This window comes from Camelus bactrianus, chromosome 21 (assembly GCF_048773025.1).
Source record: "Camelus bactrianus isolate YW-2024 breed Bactrian camel chromosome 21, ASM4877302v1, whole genome shotgun sequence".
Lineage (NCBI taxonomy): Eukaryota > Metazoa > Chordata > Mammalia > Artiodactyla > Camelidae > Camelus > Camelus bactrianus.
In genome coordinates this window covers 19,200,134-19,217,649 of record NC_133559.1, presented here as the reverse complement: position 1 = coordinate 19,217,649, position 17,516 = coordinate 19,200,134, and the positions used below count along the sequence as shown (strand labels likewise).

The 17,516-nt window shown below is 38.0% G+C and overlaps 1 protein-coding gene and 1 long non-coding RNA gene across 3 annotated transcripts in view; one reads left to right on the top strand and one right to left on the bottom strand.

The window, feature by feature from the left end:
• The window catches only part of LOC105070495 (uncharacterized), a 180,782-nt gene that overhangs the window by 107,203 nt on the left and 56,063 nt on the right, over positions 1-17,516 (top strand). The window lies entirely within an intron of this gene.
• Positions 7,853-15,551, bottom strand: LOC105070489 (putative dimethylaniline monooxygenase [N-oxide-forming] 6). Its single transcript, XM_074349785.1, has 3 exons — positions 14,541-15,551; positions 13,214-13,376; positions 7,853-12,136 (listed from the first exon to the last, which is right to left on the bottom strand). Exons 1-3 carry the CDS (start codon positions 14,664-14,666, stop codon positions 11,958-11,960), a joined length of 468 nt encoding a protein of 155 aa, XP_074205886.1. The 5' UTR covers positions 14,667-15,551; the 3' UTR covers positions 7,853-11,957.

The following is a 17,516-nucleotide window of genomic DNA, read 5'->3' as shown; positions in this document are numbered from 1 at the left end:
TTCTCCCTTCATCTATCTATCTAGACGTAGCATAACCTTTATCTTTTTATTTTTATGATATTGTGATGTTTTACTAGATTCCTCATTTAATGATGCCCTCTTCTGAAAGAATAGAAAAGTTCAGGTATTTAAGAGTTTTATTCGTTTCTTTTAATGGTGGTAGAGGGGTTATGAGTTCTCCAATTTTATGGTTCCTTTTTGTTTTGCAGGTTCTTACATTGTTCTTTTTCCTTTTTTCTTATTTTCCCCTTCACCACCAAATTTCCAAAGGCTGTCATCCTTTCTTTTGTCTTTTTTTCTCCCCCAGAGATATGCATTTCAAAGATTGTTTCTTTAAATGTAGTCTATCTTTTCCAATTGCTCCTCTTTATATTGCACCAATTCTTTTAAATGGTGTCTAGTTTTTCAGATTCCTAGTATTCGAAGTTCCTTCCTTGTAGTCTGTGCTCTGATCTGCCTAGGTGCTTTTCCAGTATTCTGTGATGTATAGTGAATGTCATCAACTTAGAGGTTGTTTACATCATCCTTAGGCTCCTTCACTACCTCCGTCTTTCTTCCATGGAGTTTTTCTCGGTCTGCCTCTACAGTCTTACAACTTGATGAGGTGAGGTGGCAAAGTAAGAAGATGCACATTGTGATTTGATGATTTTTCTCTTTTAGTCACAATTATTTTACAGTTTTGGCATGGTCTGACTTTAAGTCTTATTGAAGGCATGTTTTGGTGTAGGAATTACTTTTTATTTCTAATTGTTTCAAATTATTTGATGAGGAGATCCTGGGATGGGGCTCACATTACAGCCATCACTGTCCTCAACTACTCCAGATTTTTTGCTTACATATTTCCTTATGTATTTGTATTCACTTAGATAATAAGTTCTTGAAAGGCAGCTATTTTTTCCTTAGTAGCAAAATGCTTTGCATGTCCTAGTTGCTGAATAATTATAACATAAAGTATTCATTAATTTTGAATTGAAATGTACCTTAATTCATTAGGTGCCATGAGGATTATTGATATAGTCCTACCAATTTGGAATTTAAGGCAAAGAGACTGACTAGCATTAGCCTTTTAGATTATCAGTGAAAATCAGTGAAAAGCTTGAATAATGATTACCTTTTAAATGCATGCAGTATAATTCACTTTCAAATGTAATAAGAACCTTGGAGGGCACTTTCTTAGCAAAGAGATCATCATTTATATTTGCCATAATTCCTAATTTTTGTGGATTTTGTGCTACTATAGTACCTGATTAGTTTGTTTTCTTAACTAGGCCAAGTGGTCCCTGTTGAAATATTTTTCACTTTATTCATTTTCTTCTCAAACTTAAAAACAGAAGTCATATCAAGAGTCAACTTTACCTTACACTCGATCCATGATGTTATAAATATTATGTAGAGATGTCGTGAGATTTATGAAGGATTATTGTCTTTATAAAGCCTCTTAGAAAAGGAGATGTTGAATTTCTCTTTGTCACTCATTCTTCTTTTAACAGTTCTCACTATCTGGAAGTTCTTTGTTATGTTTAATCAAATCCTTTAAATCTCATTAACAATACATCTCCAATATGACCGGTTTTTAAGAAAACAACTTGAATTTTGCTGGCTTTTTTCTCTGCAGGCACATTTATGACTTTTAATTCTAGTATACTTTGTATAATTTAAAAGCATATGATTTAACTTTATAAATCAAGGATAATTCCCAGTCGATTTTTAAATGTTGTAAAATACATGGTAGAATTATAACTCATACTTTATTCTGTGAGAATATTTCATGGATAGAAGACTTAATTCATAGAAATTTGTGGAAGTGAATAAAGCTGGTCAACTGGTATAATATCTGAATGAGAGGATATTTTTAAAGAGATAATGGTATGTGCATTTGTCTGGTAAATATTTATTGAGTACATAGTATTTGCCAAGTATTGCACATACTTGAGCCACTGTACCCATTGTTGCCCAATCAAAGTCTTTCAAGAACACACTTTCAAAAATAAATAATCACAAAACCAGCACATTAGTCATGGGAACACGATTGCTTCCAAAGTATTTAAAAAATTTTGTACCTTGTAATAGTTTAAGCTTTCTCTTACAATTTTGTTTAAAATATTAATTGTTTATGAAACTTTCCTTTCATAGATACAATAAAGGGGTATTTCAGCCACATAATTCTTGGAGTTATCATATCTTCTGAATTATTGAAATAAGGCCTGGATTATTGCAATGGGTTTCTAACTAGTTTTCTTATTTCTTCTCTTGCCCACTTATACATGCGCCACTCTGGAGCCAGATAAACTTCTTATATTGTTAATTTAATTTTTGACACTTCTCTACTTAAAACCCCGTTTGGAAATCTTCTACACTGTTGGTGGGAATGTGAATTGGTACAGCCACTATGGAAAACAGTGTAGAGATTCTTAAAAAAATTTAAAAATAGAGTTACCATATGATCCAGCAATCCCACTCCTGGGCATATATCCAGAAAAAACTCTAACTCAAAAAGACACATGCACTCCAATGTTCATAGCAGCACTATTTACAATAGCCGAGACGTAGGAGCAAGTTAAATGTCCATAGACAGATAAATGGGTGAAGAAGTTGTGGTATGTTTATACAATGGAATACTACTCAGCCATAAAAAGAATAAAATGTTGCCATTTGCAGCAATATGGATGGACCTGGAGATCATCATACTAAGTAAAGTGAGAGAAAGACAAATATTATGTTATCACTTACATGTGGAATCTAAAAAATAATACAGATGAATCTATATAAAACAGAAACAGACTCACAGACATAGAAAACAAACTTATGGTTACCAAAGCAGAAAGGGAGGAGGGATAAATTAGGAGTATGGGCTTAATAGATACAAAGAACTTCAGTGGTCAGGATAACTTCACTGGTGAACTCTGTCAAACATTTGAGAAAGCAATAATGCCAATTATATATAACTCTTCCAGAAAATTAAAGAGGACAGAATACTCTCCAACTCTGTAAGGCAATCATTACACTGATATCAAAACCAGACAGAAGTATTATAAAAAAATTAAGTGCAGATTAATATCCCTCTAAAATAAACATGCAAAAATTCTTAGCAAATGGTAACAAATATAATCCTATAGTATATGAAATGGATAATATATCATGATCAAGTCAGTTTTATTTCAGGAATGCAAGATTGGCTTAATAGTCAACAGAATTCACCATATTTATAAAGAAACATTAAAGAGCATATGATCATCTCAATAGATGCAGAAAAAAGTATTTGAAAAAATCCAATGTCCATTCCTGATGAAAATTGTCAGCAAACAAGGATAGAAGAAAAATTCTTCAACTTAATAAAGAGCATTTATGAAAAATCTATAGCTAAAGTTATGCCTAATGGTAAAAGGCTGAATGCTTTATTCCTAAGATCAGGAACAAGGCAAGGATATCTGATCTCTAGTGTGTTCTATCTAACATACTAGAGTTTCTAACCAGTGCAATAAGGCAAGAAAAATAAAAGACATTCAAATAGCAATAGGAGAAGTAAAATTATCTTTATTTTTATACAACATGATTTTCTGCTTAGAAAATACTATGGAATCTACATAAAGTTTCTAGAACAAATGAGTACATTTCTATATATTAGCAATAAACAATAAGAAATTTTAAAAAATGAACTAATATATAATAACATTAAAAAACATATGCTACTTAGGATAAATCTGAGATAAGATGGGTAAGACCTGTATACTAAATACTTTATAACACTGATGAGAGAAATTAAAGATCTAAATAAATGGAGAGATATATGGGTTATGGGTTGGAAGACTCAATATCGTGATTTCACTTCTCCCCATGACAAAACACACTTTAAAAAGTTTATTAAACTTTGTTCAGCCTGCAAATCTGTGCTCACTCCCATTTACCCTCTTGAGCATCTCCAATTTTGCCAATTCAGTACATGAAAATCCTTTTAGAGTACAGATTCTTATCAGAAAAGGAGAGACTGAGTATTTTCCATTTTATTTAGGCTTTGATCCAAATGGGCCAGGATTCATTTTTACATCTGCAGGAAGGGAAAGAGCAGCTATGAGATTATACACACACATAAACACACACACACACATACACACACACACACACACACACATCTGCAATTGAACTTCTAGGCTGAATTGTGAGACCCAAAGAACTTCCTAATTAATAAAATGTAAGCAAAACAGCCAGAACAAGCACTGGCAATAAAAGCATTTTTAGCAAATTGTAGAAGGGCTGTGGTCTCTTAGCTTCACCAACAGCTCTTGTCCTGGTTGGCTTTACTGTCCTGTCCCACTGGGTCAGGATGGCATTTCTGGCCCCATCCCACTTCCCTGGTCCCATCAGTCAAAACTGGTATGGGCTACAAGGACCAAAGTACACTTCCAGGGCCAGCTGGGGATCAGTCAGGAAGAGCCACAGTATGTTAGGCTTGGCCCCTATGAAGGAGCCTAGCTCATCCATGTATGTAATGTAATCTGTCTGCAAAGTCTGGCTATGGCCGAACCTGAGGAAAGAAAAGAACATGTCAAAATGAGTAAACAGAAGCACCAATTTCTTATTTTTTAGTCTCAGAAAGGTAATATTTTAGTCAGCACCTCCAGTAATATCCCCACTCCTCTCTTTTTCCACAACACTGAATTTATCATTTGTTTTTTGGCTGTAAATGAGCTGTTTTGTTTTTTCCTCTCCTTCCTAATGTCTATCCAAGTTTGATGTCATTTTGGGCTTTTGCTTCTAGCCATGTGGTCTGGAATGAACTGACCCTAGGGACTCAAGGTGATTTATTAACTTAGTTCACTCTTTAATACATGATTATTCTTTATATAATGTTGCTTAGGATCTCTCCCAATATTAGATTTTATGTTGATGTGTTTAAAGTTGGATTTATGTATAGTTTTAATATTGCTGCATTTTACTAATATTAATTGTTTTATACTTTTAGTTGGAGTGTGGTCTTATTTGCATTTAGAAACTCTGAAGAGCAGCCTATCATTTAAGAAATAAGATTGAAGCCTTTTCCCTCCTCTTTATTCCTATTGGACTCTAACCTAAAGGGTAATAAGTGGAGTAAGCTGCATGAATTGTTAGCGCATAGGAGTGCCTAGTTCACAGAGATGTCCTGTGAACTAGAGGAGGTTCAGGGGAGGTTCTATTGAGTCTGAGGCTACCCATGTCTTCTCTAGGCTCTTACCCAGTGACTTTCCCCTTGGGGCAGTCAATAAATGATGGGTTCACTTAGTCATCTAGATGTGATACACTAATTATTTTTCAGCAGATTTTGATATTTAATTTAAAAAGGATTTACTTTCATAGAAGTAATTAACATTAAAAAAAGTACATTTAAATGTCTGATGTCTAGCTACCTAACCTTCTACAAATCCCATTTATGGTATACTTGAAAACTGATGTTTGGATGAATCAGAAGTGAATATTCTTTTAGTAGACAGTACTAGGGCAGGTGAACTCAATTGAATTCTTCACTTGTCTTTCTTATTATAGCACTGCCACTTCTCAGTTCCCAGCTAGCTAATTGGCTGACAGGAGAGAAACTCTTGGGGAAAGAGTAATTTCTCAACCTCAGCACTACTCACATTTTGAGCAGGATAATTGTTAAGGTGGACTGTCCTCTGCACTGTAGGATATTTGGCAGCATCCCTTGTTTCTACCCATTAGATGCCAGTGACACACCCTCTTCACTTGAGATGACCAAAAATGTCTCCAGACTTTGCCAAATGTCCCCTGGGCATCCCTGTTTTAGAACCTGCACCCTAGAGTTATACAGGAGAAGTTTAGGCTATTATTTGCCTGTTGAATACTGCTTGGTTATAACAAGTGTTCCAAAAATGTGAACTTTGACTAGTGACAAGATTATAGAATATACTAACATTTTCCTACATTATCAAGGCAAATTTTAGGGTTTGTTTCATCAGCAAGTACAATCTCTTACCACTTGAGTTTCTTCCCCATTTTCTCATCAATGTCATCCATCATTTCATTTGTAGTTGGTAGGGTACATGAGTCTAAAAAAGGAAATGAAGAGAGAAATACTGAAAAAAGACACAGAAATCAGAAATACATAATGACACATGATGAGTTTCACACAGTACTTATAAGCTGTATCCCTAAAAGATTTTGTATCAGGAGGAGCTATCTTTAGGATCTTTAGCAGAATAACAATTCACAGATACAATGATCTGAGAAGCCAATGAACCTGCTCTGGGAATAGTAAAGCTGGCCTGCAATGAGATAGTGACAGTGGAAAAGTTTGTAGCTCAAATCGCCCAATCTCATGTTTCTGTTGACACTATGGGGGATCTAATTCTCAACATGCCTCAGATATACCTCATGCATGTAATAGCTTAACAGTTTCTTCATATTTCTTGTCTGCATCCTCCTACTAAAAATTCTTTCAAGAAATAATCTGGTAAAATAATTCAATCTAAGGTCCAAGGCAATTAAAATGGGACAACAGGAGAAAGCACGGATTTTCCAGCATCTGTCTGCAGCCAAGGAAGATATTTTAAAGATACTTTAAAGAGCAGCAAACATTTTTTAGTTTTTTGAAAATTTCACTACATCAGTGGAGGCCTCTTCCAATTGCTAACTAGCTCATTTGCCTTTGTAACAATGGCAGGGGATGTTAGGACATTTGCATGAAAACTTCCCAGTCGTGGTCAGATATTTGCTGCACCTCGATTAGAAAGTAAGGGACCTGAATTTTGGTCATGCTTGATGTATTTTAAGTGCCAAGACAGAGCCTGGAGCATAGTAGGTACTCAATAAATATTTGCTGAATGAATAAATGATGCCCTCTGTTTCATGGAAATTTCTTGGGTTTGTGAACTGTCTCCAGTCTTCCCTAAAACCTCAGGTGCTTGGCACTGTTGTGTCTTTTAAGGGAAAAGACAGTGGAATCATTTCATACAGGAGCACCCTTACAAAAGATTTCATGACAGCATTTAAAAAAAAAATAATGATTCTTCATGATATATTTGAAATAGAAGCTTATTTATCCACCACATTTTAAGAAAATATCACATCACATAAATGTTTGTAATTTTTTCTTCATAACCTACAGTCAGAGTTTTTATGGACAGTGTGTTAGGTAAGGTATACCTATATTGGCCAAGAGTCTTGAACCCTTGAATAAATGGACACTTTTAATAACAGTGGTGATCAATATGATTGGAGCAAATTAAATCAATATTTGAGACAGTGACTTTCTCTGTGTTATCCTCATATTCTTGATTTCCCCACACAAACATATTTGAAGTCCCTGGAGCCCATGGGGTTTAGAGGGAGAAATGGGGAAAAGATTATCAATAGAGTAGGAGTGGCCTGACATTGTTATTCTGACACAGTTGACGCCAGTAATATCTCCAGCATGCCCCGACATCCACTGGGGCCCTTTCAGCCTTTGCAATGTACTTTCACATTTCAGTGACTCATTGCTGTCCTTCTCTTGCTTATAGCCTTGCAAAGTCCTATCAATTCCCCTATGAGAGTCTAAACTCCTTAACAGCTTTTAAGACCCTCCATGCTCTGGTTCCTTCCTTTGTTTCTGGCCACTTCCTGACTCTGCTTTATATTTCAATACACCAATATTTCTGGTTCTTCACACATGACATGCTGTTCCTCACCTTTATATGTTTTTCTCATCCTGTCCCATCTTCGTGAAATAACTCACTACCGAACTCCCCTCACCAGAACACCCTATCCCTATTGTAGCATTCCCCTCACCCTATTTTCAGCTCTGCGAGGTCAAGGATCCTGTGTGTCTGGTTCGCTTTATATCCCTTGCATCTAGCACATTGCTTGGCATGTAGTAGGTACTCGGTAGATATTTGTTGACTAAATGAATAAAGATAAAATGGCCCACTTAATTGAAAACACTTTAACCACCCAGCGGGCCTGCAGGTCAGCTGTGGGGATGGCAGCCCCCAGGAACTGGACAAGGCCAATCACTGCCAAGGTTGGCTTCTCCATCAGCGGGGGGAAGATGCCTTTATACAAGGTGACCTCATTGTTTCTGCTTTTGATGATGGAGTCATCAAGGAAGGGGTAGGCATAGCCATAGCCTGTTGCAAAGATGACAAAGTCAATGGCCTCAAACATGGTCCCATCCTCAAAAATGGCCGAAGTCTCTGTGAATTCCTTCACGCTGGGCTTGATGGACACAGTACCGCAGAGGATGCGGGATGGGAGCTCATCATTGAACACAGGCTCTTTCCTCAGGGTGCTGTGCAGAAAAAAGAGAAAAAGGCCCTTGCGGTAAAATACCTTGTTTCCAAGAAACATCTGCAATAGTCCAGAGCATTGAAACCAAATTTGAGCAGTTAAACGTCAGCATGAGGACAACTAAACTCTCTTCTTTTGGCAATTCCTTTTCTATTGCTAGTAACAGTCCTTTAGAATATCTGTCTGAGCTTCTTCTTTTGGTTGGCCCCTTGAAACTCAACCCCAACTTTATAATCTAGCTGCTCCTTCTCTGGATTTGTTTCCTTATGTGGAAAATGGGGATAATATAGAATCTACCTCATATGGCTGTTGTGAGAATCAAATGAACCATTATCTGTAGAGCACTTAAAACGGTGCCTGGTACATGCAAGCATCATTATTCTAAGTGGACTATTATTATAACTAAGCTCTCATCTTACATGAGGAATCAGATCCACCGTGGTGGGATGTTGTTTTGACACGTTTAGTTTCCTTTCATCAACTGTGGTCACAAAAGAAAGTCCAACAACTTTGGTACCTCATTTCAGTTGCCAAAATTCTAGGAATGATTTTTTCTTTTTTGGATGCCATTCTTCATTTTGACTCGTTTCCTTCAGGGATTCTGGAATTTCCTCTAACTACCTCAATCACTAAGACACTTTATAAATCTCAGAATTTGTTTCTATTGTCCACGCTGTTCTACATCTCTATAATTCTGCAACCTTTTCTTTTACCTTACAAGGTGGTAATAAGCAGGTCACAGCAAAACCAGCCCCCCTGCCTCAAACAAGGGAGTGAGCAAGGGAGTGAGAAGGTGTCATCAACACCTAATGGTAATTGGAACCCTTCCTGGGAAGAGTTAGAATAAATGGATTCCCAAAATTATATTTTAATTGTCTGAAGGATAAAGCCAAAATACAGTTTGCAGTTGCTCTTACGTAACAAAAAAAAAGTCATAATCAGTTCAAGCTTTGAAACATCTATTACATTAAAAATAATTTTGAATGAATGAAATCAACATTTTTTCCTTTAGGGATGTAGCAGTTTGCCAGACTGTGGAGTGAGGGTTTGACTACTAACCCTGACATTCACTACTCCAGTTTACAATCTGCTCGTAACTTTTTTTTAAACCTGTTTCTCTAAACCTAATGAAATACTTTTGTAGCATGGACCAAAGGTGAAATTCCCAGGGGATCCTTTTCTTTTCTTAGCCACTTTATTCTTTTTTTAATTGATATACTGATTTTCTACCTAGAAAGCCTTTCTTGTTAATAGGTGTTGGGCTCTGTCTCTATAGAGAAGTAAATAAGTGAATCTTATTAATTTGACAGGCTACATCAGTTCTGTGACCCTCCATTGTGTTACATGTTCCATGACTCCTGACTGTCCTGCGGAAATGTCAACTCTTCCATGGAGTTGTGTCCTTTTATTCTGAGACTTTCTACTTCCTGAGACATGTTGGTTACTACTACCTTGCTAGTTGCTCCTTAGAAGCATACTAGAAAATTAGAGACAAATAAAATCAATATATGTAAAGCATTATAGTTCATAAGATAATTCTTACATTTTATTTTTATTTTTTATTGCAATTTATGCTTTTTATTAATTTTAAAATTAATTTTAAATTAACTTTTTTGGGGGGAGCTAATTAGGTTTATTTGTTCATTTATCTTTAATGGAGGTACTGGGGATTGAACTCAGGACCTCATGCTTGCTAAGCACACACTCTACCGCTGAGCTATACCCTCCCCTCAATAATTCTTACATTTTAAATTTTACTAAGTGCAGTTTTGAGGAATCAGTGTTATTATTGCTATCCCTAGTCATCCGTAAACATGAACAAGATAGTCCTAAAAAAAACCAATTCATGAATTGGCTCCACTCTCAAAATTCTATGCTATGGCTTGTAGCAACCATAATCAAATCTTGCATGTCAGGGAGATCTTGCTGCCTGCTCTATCCCCATTTTGTATTCTTTCATACTCCCTTTCCCACTAGACTAATTTCAATAAGATCTTCATCTCGTTCGTGGTCTCTGAGTATACCGTTATCACTTATGCAGTCCTTAATTCAATCCCACCAGCCTCGAAAAGGCAAATAAAAGCAAGACCTAGAGAGAAAGAGAGAAAGAATCCAACTTAAACCAGTGCCCCACTTTTTAAAAAAAAATAAAAAATGTATTGTTTATGGTACCCATTTAAAGGCATCAGGCCGTAGTTCTCATGCTTAAACCATGTGTTCATCTTCTTGACGTATAACCAGTCAGAGACAAATGAAGGAAGGGCATTCTGGAGAAAGGATGCAAAGCGGGTAACATACACCATGTCCCAAGGATAGCCATCATCCCAAACCCGACTCATGACCCAGGAACCACTTCTGGTGCTGATAATGACCTGGTGGGGAAGGCAACATAGATTTCAACATCACTCTAAGAAATAAGCAAATACAACAGAATTCCATGGACATCTCCATACATTTCCCTCAATATCCAGGCAGGAGCATTTTTAAAGAGGTGGGTCAAGATGAATAGTCCAAGACTGAAACCAGATAGAAGCAAACTCACCCAGAGGGTGAGTGATTAGGTGTTAAAAGAGTGTGAACCTGACATCTTGGAACAAGAAGGCTCTGTATTCAACTGTGACAAGTTTAATCTTTGCAGACTCACAAGACTAACAGGTCTAGTAAAGACAAGGTAATCCAGTAAGCCTCAGTGGTGGTGACTGGTGGTAGTTGCTGGGTTGATGGGGGAAATATATGAATCCCTAGCTAAAATTAGGCCAAGAAGATGCCAAGGATTTAATTCTGTTCTCTGTATCTGGTCTCCTCCAGTCCTCCCTACACACCCACTCCTGGACTTGCTAGGCATCCCAAACCATGGCAGCTGCCTCAGCCCTGAGATGAGCCCGCTGCTTGCCTATTTTCCCACTTCTGTGGTAACCCAAGGAAATCTGACACTAAATAATCCTTAGGTAGTTTTCAACATCCATTTAATAATTTACTTATCGAGCACTTATTTACTTAAAAGTATGCTAAGTTCTTCCAGGTCTGTTGGTCATGTGTGACTCAGCTTGGAGTCCTCTGGGAAGCCTCCTTTGATAACTTCATTCCAACTAAGTCAGGTTCTCTATTCATGGTGCCACCACTGCCACACCTAATGTCATTGGAGTCTCATTACCTCCTTTTGTGATGGTCTGGGAACCTGTCATCCCACCTCCACCTGTTGATTGCCCTTTGAAGTCAAGAAGTAGTCTGATTTATTTCTGTGTTTATTTCTAGTCTGACACCGTGCTGACCTTTAAAAAGTGCCCAGTATTTGTTGGGCATTGGCTGTTGAATGGATAAACAATAGAAGGAACTAAATCTTGTGTATCTTCCAGAACTTCAGATTAGTCAGCCCAGTACTGTTGCATGATAGATGATAGGAAATCCTGTTAAATAAATAAAGGCAGAGCTTGACTTGCAACCAGTTTGCTTGGAGGTGATCAGAGGGTAAAATTAAAACAAACAAAAAAGTGCATACTGACATATATACACACGCACATGCACTTACCTCTGGTTCCAGCAGAATGTACTTCCTTACTGGCATGAGCCACAGTACCTGGCTTCACAGGCAGAGTCCTCCTTGACTTAATGGGCATATGCAACAGGCAGATGTGGGTGGTATGACATGGTAAATGCCATCCTCAGTGCCGGGGCTGTTGCTGCAGTAACAGAGCTGTACACTAGGTTTGTTTCCCCAAACCTTTTAGATCATATACCTGTGCAGCCAGACGACTGAGCTCAACAGCAATGTCACATCCTGAGTTCCCCAGGCCGATCACGAGGACCCTCTTCCCCTGGAACCCGCCTGGGCCCTTGTAGTCCCGGCTGTGGAGGTAGTGGCCTTGAAACTGGTCTAGGCCTACATGGAACATGGGGAGTGGTGTGAGTTGATTTTCAGAAGAAACGATGAAGACTTACCTTTTTCAATAATTTTTATTTTTAAACTTCCTATTATCAGTCTGAATTTTTTTAAAAAAGCTTCTTATTCAAAATATATTTTTTCTTTTAGTGATTTTTGATTCTAAACCCCTAAATAATTACTTTTAGAGACTTTGAAAAAGCTTAAGGTACTTGAACTTACATTTGGTAGTACTAATAGGTAATATTTATTAAGTACTTACTGTGGGCTAGGCTCTCTGCTAAAGGGTTTACATGTTTTAGCCACTTAATCTTGATAACATCTCTGAATGGTAGCTACTAGTATTATCTCTATTTTAAAAGACAAGGAAGTTGAGACAAAGAAGTTAAGTGACTTGTCTAAGGTCACACGGTAAGGATCTAGTAGAGTGAGTTGGGCCCAGGTGTTCTACACTCAGAACCCCTAAATGTACTGCCTCTTCACAGTACTGGTTTCAATCTTCTATTTCTCCTGAATCTCTACTCTTTTAATTACCTTGGCTTATGAACATCAAGCCTTGGGGTGTGGACTCTTATATTTTTGAGTGGACATGTTTTCCTGTTGGATAGATGGAAGGAAGGAAGGAAGGAAGGGTGGACGGATGGATGGAAGAAGGAAGGAAGGAAAGAAGGAACGAAAGAAGGAAGGAAGGAAGGTTGCTTGTGTAAGGTATTTGTTTGATGTTTGCCACTTTTGTACAGTAATGGAGTGTGTCACTACACACACACACACACACACACACACACACAGTAATTTCTAAAGTTAATTTACAAAATGTGGATACAGATGAAATTTAAAAACCCAGGTTTCTTCTCTATGGCCCCGTGTCTTCATCTAATCTCTGACTTGCAAGTCCTTGATTCTTTTAGTATGAGGCCAATGATTACTATATTTCACATATTATCAGACTTAAAAATTTTGTTTTGAAATACTTGGAACCTTAAGAATAATCACGATGTACAATCTGTGGAAAGAGCTATTTCAATCCTTGATATTTGTGTTTAAGACATCAGATTATTATATATTTTCCATGCTTACCAGGAAAGGAATCTGTTGGTAGGTTGGGGTACACGTGGTGTCTGGAACAAATCATTACAGCATCAAAAATGGCAGACTCCTGCTTCCCATCCTTTTCGGAAACAATTTCCCATTGGCCAGTGACTAAGAAGCTGAGGCATTTCTTTATACTGGAAACCAGGGTCTTAAAGAAAACCAGACAGAATTTGTTTTATTTACAAGTCTAGGGCTTTTTTGTTTATGTTTTCTTCAGTATTTCTGTGGAGAAAATGATTGTTATGCGCACTCCTGGTCACTGAGAAACATATGGGAAGACATTAAAATAGGAGTCCCAGTGAATTTTCAAATCTCACAAGGAAAATTGCTCACTGGGGTATATTTAGTTTTTTGATATCTAGTTAGAAGATTTGGGGTAAATTTCACTGAGTATTCTTGTAAAAATCCCGGGTCATTTGCTTACTGCCACCCTCCACTGACATTCATGGCTTCTTCCTCTTTGGCCTCATCTTCTCCACAAACGTGGGATACTCCGTACTATGGGATTATATGGGAAATATTCCATAAACATGGGATTGTCTCAGAGTTCAATCCTTGATCTCTCCTTTGCAAACTATAGATATTCTTTCTTGGAAATAATAGTCACTTCCATAGTATGACTATTTTGTTGACACAGGTAAAATTATATTAAATCACGTTATGTTATGTATAATAAATACTAAAATAATAGTAAGTACAATTATATTAAATATAATCCCAATTTATAATTCTGCTGATTATTTTTCTCACTACATATATGTGCTCTGTATTGGACAGTAATGAATGGAAGTTGAGTTCTATACAAATGTAAAGTATTGCTGACAGAGACAATGCCTTTGTGCCATAACTCCCAAGGCTCCTAATCTAAGGAACTGAGTGGGTGAAGGATGAGGCAATGACTATATTAATTATTCATCTAAGTTGCTACTCTCTTCATAATGGCAGAATTTCTAACAAATGCTAACGTTTTTCTGAACCATAGCTCTTTGGCCTTGAACCACAGAAGTCGAAATATGAACTAGAGAATCTGGGATTGTTTCTAAAACGTGAGTGTATGAGGGTGGAATGTACACTATGCTGGTGTAGATGCCTCCAGCATTTTCTATGGTATTTCAAAAGCTCTTGGAGACCAGTGGAGGGCATGTTTAAGGGGAAACAAAAACAATGCATGCATAGCTTTACAATCAGAACCAGCATTTGACTGGTGAAGTGTGCAAACATTTGGATTTCTAGGATAAGAGTGCTATATTCTGGTTTGTCCTCTAACCCGTAAGCATACTGATATCAACAGCACAAGTTATAAGGTCCTTACCTCAAACTGTACATATCTTAACAAATTCTTCTTTAGAGTGAATGTCTTTATGTATTCCTGGAGCTTACTCTGGTGCATGTAGTTGGGGTAGTCATCAGGGTACGGGAAGTCTGGAAAGCACATCATCTCTTTGGAAGAGTTGGTGAATACAGACTGGTAAATGCTGGCTCTGCCTTCTTCTGCGTGGTCCTAGGAACAATAATAAAGCTTAAAAAGGAAACCAAGAATGGCATTCCCCTCAGTGAGTATACAATTCTCAGTTGGCTGAAACCTTAATTTAATAGGTTTTGAAAAACATGAAAAAAACGGACAGTTCTCTGCACGATATGGAAAGGAAAGCCTTCAGCAAAGCACCTGGCACAGAGCTGGCACACCCTCTTACTCTAATTACTCCCCATTTAGCTCTGTGTTTATGGCTCCATAGACTTGTCTTTTTTTCTTTTTTTACCCCCTCAGTCACAGCTCTGGCTCTTATCTCATACTTCTGTTTAAAAAAAAAAAAAAAAGAACTGAATGGTTCACAAGAGGTTGTGGCTTTTAGCCTATTTAATTGACTCTATGGATTTCAGCAAATTCTTCATCAGCCACAGAGCTCTCTAATGAAGCTGTTGCCTGGTGTAATCAGAACCACCTGAAGTGCTCCTGAGACTCTGGATTCCTGGGCCCCACACCAGGACTTCTGATTCAGTGTGTCTGTGGAGAGGGGTGCTGAGAATTTGCATTGCCAACAATTCCAGGTGCTGCTGATGCTGCCGGCCTAGGGACCACACATGAGAATAACTTCTGCATCGTCAGTGAGTTCTGTGTTTGATGACTTCCCTTAACTCACCAGTTAGTGGGATTCACTCCTCACCAAAGAAACACAGGAAACCGGAAGCCTTAGAACGTGTGCTAAATCTTGGCATTTTATTTTAAAAACACTGTGTAATTGAAAAGTGACATCTTTTGAGGATCAGCGGAAGGCTAAGTTCCATATAAACATTTCCTCTCTGTTTTAAGAACAGGATGAAAATTCACACGATATGTTGCCTTGAAAGCACATTTAAAAGCTGGCAACCTCTGTTTCCCCTAATCCTGAAGGAACTCTCATGAAATGAAGGAAAAGGATGGAATGTTATTGCTCCTGGATTCAAGACATCTGTCTCCCTCCAGCCCAACAACCCCAAACGAGAGGATTGTGTCCCTGGGGGGGCTGCCCGAGGCCTCAGTGTTTCCCCTCAAGTGACAATAAAACCTCTTCTATGCATGATTGCTGGATTTCTCGTAACAGCTAAGCTCAGAGATTTTAACTTTTTGAAACATCACTTGGAAATTTCTGCTAAGATCGGAGAAAGGGTGAAGTCTTGTGCCTGAACAGGTTCTCAGGTTTGTCTGTTCTGTTCACCCATAGCTGGTAACTTTTGTTGACGGCTGTGAGAAGGAGAGAGGGAAGGAAGTTTCTTAGCTGCCCATTGAAGGGAGGGCTGAGCTGTGGGCTGGGGTCTTACAAAAAAGAAAAAAAAAAGTAAGATTCTGCTCTGGGAACAGAGGTGATAAGACCTCACATTATTTCCATTATTAATGAATCCCTGCTTTTTCACCCTTGGACTCCAGCCAATCACAACATGAGGAGAGAAGAGAATGTGCCATACAGCTCCTTGGAATTTTCCCTAAAGTACTATTCTCCAAATAAAGGAAAGCAGGAGTATTATAGAGCAACAGACAATTACTCCAGAGAGCTCACATTTTCATTATTTCAATATGTGAGGTGGTTTGAGCCAGGAAAGAGGAAATTAAGTTCAGACTCTGCCTCTGGCTAAGGGAGCTTGTCCTAGACGCAGATACCCAAGAAGCTATGGGGCACATTGTCAGCGTCTCGGGTTCTGTGTCCATCTCTCATCCACCCCACTAGAACATAAGCAGCTTGAGGGCAAGGTTGGAAGCTAATTCAAGACTGTTGCAAGTGCATTTTAGCAGTCTGCCTTGATCTTCTTTCATATGCCATCTTGCTTATCAGTCCCATTTTTGCTTGTCTAGATATACCCTCAGGGTCCAGCTCAAAAGTTGTCTCCTTTCTCGTGCCTTTCCCTGTCTTCCCTCTCACCAATTGGAAGTCATCTCTACCTCCACCAAGCTCTAATTGTCTTTACTGCCTAATTACAGTCTATCCTATTCACTTGTAGTATGATTATTCTAATACTTGAATTCTCTCTGCTTTTAGAATACTGGCTGCCTGCTCTACCTCTCATCTGCAGCTATGCCTAACGTGGTACCCTATATGCAGTGAACTCAAAGATGTATTTGTTGAATGAATAAATGAATGAATGAGTGAAACCAAAGTTTAGATAGTTCTGGTTTGATTATTTTCCCCCTTGCAATCAAAATGATAACTGACCTATTGTATGTGGCTTGTTGAACAACCTCTTATTATAGCAGCAGTAAAATTTTTGAGGTCATGAGGCCCCATATTGAAGTATATGAAACTTAAGACATGCTCACATTCACCTGGCTGGTATTTAAACCCATTTGGTTTTCATTTTGCAAGAAAAGCACACAGTGGAAAGTTCAGAATTATCAGGTTTCTCTCTTCCAGCATGCCTTCTACCTAACAGGATTTGCAAGGTGAAAGCTTACGTAATACATTTTTCAAAAATCCCTCTCTGGTCATACATTGTACCAAGCAACTTCTCTTAGAAAAGAAGGAAGGGATGGGATGTGGAGGGGACTAAAGTTTAGCATATTTGTATGTGTTTAAATCCCCACAGGACCTTTGAGTATAATTCTGCTTACACACAACGTCTTTATGGAAACAAGATGGCCCCTCTTGTGGATAACCCAGAGTTTGACTTTGCATCTTACTACTCTGTCATCCAATACTTCCTTAAATAAATTCTCTGATCTGGTTCATTAATGTACATATCCCTGGACATGCCATGTTTATTACCTTCTCTGTGCCTTTCATGGGTTGCTGGTCACCCCTACCTAAAAACCTTTCCC